Consider the following 9,243-nt stretch of genomic DNA (forward strand, 5'->3'; position numbering starts at 1 on the left):
CGTTCGTTCTAATTAGTGCCCGGTCATCTATCTAGCGTTCGTCCTAAGTAGTGTTCGGTCTTATACCGAACGCTCGTTCTTATTTTTGATTTCCAAACGTGCGTAAATAGCGTTCGTCCAAATACTTAGTAAATGTATATTATCGCGTTCGGTCATTGACTGGCAGTCGATTCCTTTAAACGAAAGGTTCCCAATGTAGTTAAGTACTCATCTTGCTGTATCTTCATCCAAGTTGATTTGACCTAACATCTTGGTACTTAAAATATTCTGAATATTGATCATATCACTCTAGAGTCAGTTCATTTAACTGATTTGAGTAGCAATGACGTTCGTCAAATAATCATGTGTCGAGTCATTCTGATTGGTAACGGGTTCTTCTAAGTCTTGCTTTTAAACGTTCGTCCTCTTCATTCAGAAAACTGAACGTTCGTTATTTTGAGTATTTGAAACTAAAGATGAAAATGATCATAAAGTATGAAGTTTGAAAAGGTGAACACTATATGGAATGATTTTATGATTATGGATTTTGGACGAGCGTTCCAGGGAGGAACGACTCATATATGTTGATTATGGAAATTGGTAAAGTATGACTGTGGGCATGCTAATGCTGGCTTGGTCCATCCTGATATTCCGTGATACTCATCTTCACGTAGAGGAGAGTAGTTCATGTGTGGGAATGGCAGGAGGTCCTTAGTCCATAAGTTAACATGGGCGACGTAAGAACGGACTAACCTCGAGTGGCAACTGTTGAGTGTATCCCAGTTACTACACCACTCGGGTGCAAGGACGCCTGTAGCTACACAGATTCATACAGTTCGGATGGTCTGTCTAGTATATATATTTCTATGCTGTTATATGTTAATTTACTTGTTGTGTGAATTGAAATATTAAAAGTATGTGTTGGTGTATGAATTAAATTATATAAGCTTACCCTTTCATTTCCTTGTGTTGTCACTTGTCTATGTATGTTCGTCCTGTCCTTGCAACGATCATCCGTGTGGATGTAAGCAGAAGGCGAGGCCACTCTGGGAGACGTGTTTGAAGAAGAGAACCTGGTTGAATTGGAAGTCAAGGCCGAGCCTTAGACCGCTCGTTCACTTTTTAGCTTAGATGTTAGTTTATTTTGACGTTCGGCTGTTTAATTTTGTAAAGCCGTTCGTTCTAGACAATTCACTGTTTTCGCTTCGTACATGTTAATTCTGTATTCAAGCCGTTCGGCTTTTGAACTTCGTTTTATTAATGTAAAGACTGCTTAATGTGACTGTTAATTGTAATTAATTCTGATTTATGGTAATTACTGTATTGATGGGATGTTACATAACTTTTTTATTTGGTTCCCAAATTAAAAATTATCTGTTAAATTTCTAAATTATAGAAAATGTTCCTTTTTTTATACTTTTATTGAATCCATTAACAACCTCCGCATCATCAATTAAATATCTATCTAAAATAATGACATGAAAATTTATTTATCTTTTATATTTTTTTAGTAAAAGTGTCTTTTTAATTTAGGTCAGTTTTATCTTAAGCCATCCCATTTAAAATCATTTTAGACTCTCTAATTTAAAACTATTTTTTTTAATCTTTCAAATTGATTATTTTCTTCAAATTAAAGACCTAAAAATGTAATTTTTAATTTAGAAAACTAAAAGAAGAAAATTAAAAAAAATGGAGGGATATATACCCATTTAAAAATACAAAGTTAATTACTATTCATTCTAATTCAGATGAAGTGGAAATAAACTAATAAAGTATGAAGTAGTTTTTTCATCGATGTTACTTATAAAACATTAGATTGAATCTATAATCTTTGGTATTCCAAAATGTTTTTTTATTAAAGACTTGTATGGTTTGAGTTGTTTTTTTTTTCCGTAAATTATTGTCTGTTCAACCTCGTATTTATCAGGTAGTCACGTCAAATTATTTGCTTGACGTGATTAGCTTGAGAAATACTTGTTGAACGAAGTAACAACGCACATCCGTATAAAATAAAAATAAAGTATATTAATGGTGAATCTCAACTGTCATCGAAACAAATCGATTGGTTATGAATTAATATATTAATTTTAATATTGATTCATTTAAAGATAAAATATAATTATTTATAAATTATGATTAGATCAACGTTAATTAAAAATCTATTTCAAAACTATTTTAAGGTTTTTCTTTCTTCCAAGATTTTATTACGCATTATATTTTAAGGTTTTTCTTTTCAGTATAAACTAATAGAGCTTCCATGAAGATTAAAAAATGACTAAATCGTAATATTTTCATGGATCAAAAAATATACTTAAATTTAATTTTTAAGATTGGAGGATTAAAATATATATTAAATCGTGTGATTTACGTTAATTATATATGTATTCAAATATAAAAATGGTGTAAATAAATACATACTAAAAGTAACATCTATATACTAATGAATAATTATCGTAATTACTAGTAATATTACATAGTAAATAAAATATTTTCAAAGGGTAAAGAATTGAATTAGTTAAACATTATTATTTTCATAAAACTTTAGCATAAGATTTCGTAGTAGTATTCAGTTCTAACTGAAGACTAGTGTAGCCTACATTTCAAGTAAAATGAGCAATTTCATATGCAAGCATTGTACACAAATGATTATATTTTTCCTCTAATCTGATTGTGAAAAAAAAAATACCAGTAAATTGCATAACGAAGTTCAAACTTTCACTGACAAATTTATTATAGCTAAATAGAAACTAATCCTGCATGCTCAGCCAAAAAATAATCTAATTATGGAGGTAGAATCATTGTACGAACAAATGCTAATTCTATGTTAACAGCCTCTATATACAATACTCCTTAGTTTGTTACCATTGAATTTTATTTGTAGTTTTTACATTTGTTAATTTTCCTGATCAACTATGTACTTCAATACCTACCAAGTCATCTTTTGACACTAATTGCAGCTTTCATATATTCCTTTTCAACATTCAAGTTGAATGAGACTGCAGACCAGGCTCCTTTCTTTAAGCTGTCAACACATGGTCAAGATCAATCAATAAATAAGTCAGTAAAATATTTTATGTCTAAGTAATAAATAAACACAAGTTTTCTACTTTGCTACAAAATTAACTAAAACACATATCTTCTATGATATGATAGAATCCCAATGAAGTAGAACTTCTTTTTCTTCTTATTTGTTCCATCAAAAAGATAAATTTCATGAAAAAATTAGAAATTTAGTTACCTCAAGAACACATATGTCATGGAACACATCGTTAAATTCTTGTAAGAGCAATTTCTCTTCCGCAACAATTCTTGCTAACTTTGATATCAACTCCGATGTTTTATAAGCCTGATTATGAAGAAATCTCAACTTCAATTTCAATTCTAAGTTTTCACTAGATAATATCAATCGTAGTTTAACGTTACCAAACATACCAAAGGTGAAAAACTAGATAACACTGACACAATGGAATCTGTTAGATCAGATGCATAACGCTGAGCAATGGATGCTAATGGTATATCCACCTGTAAATAAGGATAGAAAAAAAAGTATTGAATAATATGATCTGTATTGATTATGTATGAATTTAAATACAGTGAAGTAAAAGAAAAAATACTATAAATAGTATCATATCTTTTCATAGTAAAAAATAACATTTGAACTTACCTTTGCCCCTTCCAATAGAGGAACTTTGCATACAACATAATGCAAACACTCTCTCATTGTGGTAATTGCAGCTAAATGTTGTCTCTCCATGCATCCCCACGTTTCCAACAACTTCATCTACCAACCCATAACATACAAATGACTAAAAACTTAAACCTCTAAAATAATACTAATATCTCAATTACAATATCTTTTAATCAATTCAATATTCATCTTTGATATAAATCACTACACTCACCTGAGAATGCAATACAAAATTTAGCTTCATCTTGAGTTTTTCTCTCTCAACCTGTATCTTCTTTTGCATCACCGAATGCCGCAAATTGGTCAAACCATCCCAAACGTTTATCAAATTGCTCTAAATGTATGGATAACAATTCACGAAAACATTAACCTCGTTAGATATTCAATATAAAACCATTCCGTAACACACAAAATTTTAAATCATTATCCAAAGAATGATAATTGTTTAAGCTAAATATAGAACAAATAATGTTGTTTAATCAGATATAGCCATATATAGCAAAGTGTAAATTTACATTCATAATAGCTATCTTAAATCAGTTTACATTATTGTAGGGATGATTTTGATTGATCTGTTAAAACTTTTAAAACTCACTGTGACTATGAAACTCCATTTTATTTTTTCGAAAGTTGTTTAATGAAGTGGTAACTATAGTCAGTTTCTCCAAAGTGAACTGAATCAACCATCTCTGACAGATCTATGTTCTATATATGAGTGGCAAACTATACAAAATTGAATAGTGTGAGCAATACCTGAGCCTGAAGAGACATGGAGTGATTGACAGTGTGAGCTCTAGCATTTGCGAACCGCCATTGGATCAACCGGTTATGAAGCAGACGCAACTGATGAACCACCTCAGTCGTAGAAAAAGATTTTTTAGTCCTGAAGAGATCAAAACCCATGCTCAGAATCTTCTCCACTCGCTTGTGTGGAGGCTTCAAGCTCGAAAACGACAATGGCTTATCCTTGCTTTCCAAAGACAAAGCCGGTGATCCTGATCTCCCTGGAGACAATGCCCACTGAGACTTGGAACTCATGTACCCAATAAGCGAATTAGCCTTCTTCACCGCTTTCTGGGTGATATTCTTCTTCATCATCCATGAATCGTCAAAAGACAGAGGGTCTGAATCGGAAGCTTCTCCTCTTCTTCCACACGCTGCCATGTACTTAGAAGAAACCTCCCTACCCAATTTCCTCGAACTCAATGTTCTTTCCAGAGGGACAGAATCCAAACTCGTATTTTCCGATTCCGAATCAATTGAATTCTGAGCACAAAGAAAGCTTCCCTTAAAGGTGTTCTCATCCAGAGAGTGTCTCGCTGGATCAAAATAAGAACTTGGTTTCTTCACCACAGGAGAAGGACAAGGAGACTTTCCGGAGACACCATTCTTCGTGGTCCTACCAACAACTTCTCGATCTTGATTGTTTTCTTCTAAGCAATTGGTGTTGTTTCTGAACTCCCTGCAGCTTCTCTGTTTCGTGAGAGCAGAAAAAACAGAGCCTGTTCTGTTTGTGGGTTTCTTATTCTGATGTTGGTGGTGTTCTTCCCTTTCTTTGAGCCTCTCGTTGCCAATGTGATCGGCGAGAGTGGTGGAGTCTTTCCTCGCCAATCGGTTGAACCGGCCGAGCGGGGAGCCTGAACCAGGTTCAGGCGAAGCGGTCGAGTTTGGAGACATGAACCGAGAACTGACGAGACGGGTTCTGGGTTTGGGAGAATAAGGAGAGACAGAGCCATTGGAATCGCTCTTCATTGAAAGAAGAAAACGAAAGAACAAAAGAAAAATCTGATGAAAAAATGGATTTGAAAACAGAACAGAAAGAAAAAACAGAACAGAAAAAAAAAACAGAACAGATGAAGTTTTAACGTGTGAGTGCAACGTTGGTAACAGTGGGCGCATGAAAATGGCGCGGCAAAATATTAATACAGAGAAAAGCGCCGGCACAAGTGGAAGGGATTCCTCTGTTTTCTCTTCCCGTCAGTTTTAAATTATTCATTTAATCATCATCTCTGTTCTTGACGAAAGAGAGAGAGAAAAAAAATTACATAAGGAAAGTTTATCGTCTTTTATAATATAATTAATTGTTTGCTCCAAGCAATCATTAAGATAAGAGTTCATTTCGAAAATCATAAAACAGGAAAAAAATGTCTCACTTTGATATATATGGTGTTATTTTGGAAATATTGGTAATGGATTCTTTCTAATGTTTGTAATTAGTTTTATGAATAAATTGTAAATAAACTTTTCCAATATAAATTAAAAAATATTTTATTTATATATTTTCTAAGTTGAAATTAATATTAATTAACTTTTATCAATTATGCCTTACTTTTTACTTAATCTTTAACTAGTTAACACTTTTATATTTGTAATGAAGTAAATTTAAAAAAAAATCTCATAAATTTAAGTTATATAAATAAATAAAAAAGTACCCTATAATTTGAGAAATGAAGATAGTAATTATGTTTAAGTGTGAGGTTAGAGTGGCATTGTCCTAATCTTTATACCGAAATGGGATCATAGATAATATCGATGAGCACAGCTGATATTGTAGCATTTATGGGATAATAAAAGAAGATATTTAAAAGGTGTAGTAGTATGTTAGAAAGTGGTGGTTGATTGGAGGCAAAAAGGGGAAAGTGATGTTTTGTTTTGAACAAAGTGGTGAAACTGAAAGCATGGAGCCAAGTATTAGCCAACAAAGAACTTCAAGCTTCTGTGAACTCTGCTCTTCTTTCTAACTTTGGAATTTTAAGAATTTTTTTTCTAATTTTCAATTACCATTTCCCTACTTAAATTATAAGGAAAACAATATATTTTTATATAATGCTTAAAAATTTAATGTATGTAGAGTGGTTGACAATATTATAAACTAAGATAATTAAAAGTCAATAATTATTTTCCATTTTAATATTAATATACATGATTGAAAAACTTAGCAAGTTCACAAAAGGAAGGATGATTAAAAAGGCAATAACAATTTAATCCCAAAGAATCTGAAAAAGTTATGTGAAATCAAAGATGTGAAAGAAAAAATGGATTAAATTAAGCGAAACTGTTAAAAAAAAGAAAAAGTGAAAAATACATGTTAAGATAAAAAGTTGGTGAGATATAGATATGATTTCTTATATGAGGTTTTATATTATTTTAAATTGCTTACAAGATTAAGATTATGGAAAATAATTTTTTTCTAAATGTTTTTTAAATGTGTGACTACAAAAATTTCTATGTGCTGAGAATCATTAATAATGTGTATGATATTATTTTATCTTAATTACCTTATTCTTATATAAAGAGATATTTGGTCTATATGCATATTTCTAAATAAATTTATCTTAATTTGTTTGAAGGAGTGAAAAAATTATTTATATAGGTATATTTTATTAAGAAAAAAGATAAACCTTATACATATTTAGATCTTTATAAAAACTTGACGTGGCTTGAAAGCATTTGGATTCATGGAAGATAATTCTACTTGGCCAAAGGTTGTATAAATTTGTTTTTCTTCTTTAGAAGACATGTAAAGGATTTTGATTGTTAAAACTTGAAATTTATCTCTTCACATTTTTTGTGTTTTTTTTTTAACAAAATAATTTATCTTTAGTTTCATAAAACTCAAAAAAATTCAACGTTGAGTTTGCATTCATGACCTTTCTTTAAAGTATTGGTAGTCAAACGTGATTTACTGTTTAGTCACAGTCAGAGCTTGTGGTAGTTAATCATGATAATTTTTGTATTTTGAATCGATCTTCTCTTATTAAGAATCTAATTAGTGAAGTATAAGTGAAATTTGATTTCTTGGTTGATATGTTTTCTTTAGTGGATGTCACTTCCATTATGAATAGTTTGCAAGGTTTATAACAATTAGATTAACATATAATAACTTAGCAACAATTTATAATCATTTGACATCTAAGAATACTCGTTTTGTAGAGGAATTGAAAATAGCTTATAAATGAACTAATATGCTTGATGAAGGAAAAATTCTAATACTAAGAGGATGATAAATCGATTCAAACTTAAAGGAAATTCGATAGAGATAGGCCAAATAAAATTCATATTAAATCTTCCAAAATAAAAACTTCTAAAAATTAAAGGTCTTTTGTTTAAAATGTGAGATGATTGATTAATGATAATTTTTTTTAATAAGAAGAAGAATTTGTCTATTTTGGTATATGAAATTAAAAATATGAAATAATTTTCATGAAGAAAATTGTGAGTTTTTTTTTTCATAATAGATATTATTTTACTATACATGATATCATCCTTCCATATTTTTCTTTCATTTCTTTTTAATAATTTTTTTATGTAACAGCATATATGATCCTTCATTATTTTTCTTTCATTTTTTTCTTTTTTCTTTTTAATAAAATTTTCAAGTAATAGCATACGCCTAACGTAAGTTGTTTTTGATAAAAATACATGATAAGATTGTTCATAATCAATGCAGAAACAAACCAATTCAAATCAAACTAAAGTGTATTTGTTTTTATAACAAGGAAAGAAATACTACATTTTGTTTTAAACTTTGGATTTGAGGAAGAAGTTAGACTAAAATCTATCCATATTCATCTACAAAAACTCCTAATACTTGATGGGAATGTTTATAATAAATTAAAAATAAAAAGAAAAGGTCGAATCTAACGGAATAACAATTTGTTTTAAACTTTGGATTTGACGACAATTGGACAAAGAAAAATTCAAGCATACATGCAAACACTCCCAATGGTTGAATAAGGGAGAAGTGTAGTTAAACATTACTGATAGAAGAATATTTAAACAATAGAATGTGAGAGTGAAGGGATTGTCCACTCAATAAAAAAAAACAAATTAACAAAAATAGCAAATATTATATAAAGATTTAACTTTTTCTTTTAGTAATGTTATAGTTGGGTGAAATTAGTTCCAATCATAACGTGCATACTAAACTCTTCATCACCATATTAGTATACTAATTTTCATATAACCTAAAAGTAATTATTGAAATAATAGAATCTTATAAAAGTAATTAATCAGAAATAAATATTTTTAATTTTTATTTTAAATATTAAAAGGAATTTTATGTTCTTTATATAACTTTTTTAATTTAAATTTGATTAGAAGTTGTTGATTTGACAAACATTAAGATATTATTTAAGATTAAGATATTGCTGAGATGATAAGAGTTATTTTTTTTTTTATGTTGATAAGATTTATTTTTTATTTAACTTGTTAGGATTATTTGTTGTTCAAAGAAACTATTTCTTTATAAATTAATGTCATTCCATTGACATTTCTCGTAACTATTTTTATTGTTGATGTAATATAATAATTTCTTTTACAATGATATTAATGTTATTATTGTCAATAATATGTTAGAATTATTTTATATTAACATTAACGGAGAAAAAAAATTTAGCAAGTATTAATTAGGATTATTTATGATAAATGTTAATTGAGAAAATTTATCAGCCTACATTGATAAAAAAAAAAGGTTAGAAAAAAATTCAATAATGTAAAGATAACCGTAAAAACTGGAAATAATTTCAACTAATTATAAATAAACTCTGTCCACACCATTTAAAAAATTTTGACTA

The 9,243-nt window shown here is 29.4% G+C and overlaps 1 protein-coding gene across 1 annotated transcript; it reads right to left on the reverse strand.

Moving 5' to 3' along the window:
* Positions 1–2,737: 2,737 nt before the first annotated feature.
* Positions 2,738–5,724, reverse strand: LOC124835249 (QWRF motif-containing protein 3-like). Its single transcript, XM_047310150.2, has 6 exons — positions 4,421–5,724; positions 3,882–4,001; positions 3,644–3,760; positions 3,412–3,501; positions 3,218–3,325; positions 2,738–3,001 (listed from the first exon to the last, which is right to left on the reverse strand). The coding sequence occupies exons 1-6, from the start codon at positions 5,564–5,566 to the stop codon at positions 2,954–2,956; spliced, it is 1,629 nt and encodes a 542-aa protein (XP_047166106.2). The 5' UTR covers positions 5,567–5,724; the 3' UTR covers positions 2,738–2,953.
* Positions 5,725–9,243: the final 3,519 nt, after the last annotated feature.

The sequence above is a fragment of the Vigna umbellata genome, chromosome 6 (genome assembly GCF_029865625.1).
Source record: "Vigna umbellata cultivar VRB3 chromosome 6, Vumbellata_1.0, whole genome shotgun sequence".
NCBI lineage: Eukaryota > Viridiplantae > Streptophyta > Magnoliopsida > Fabales > Fabaceae > Vigna > Vigna umbellata.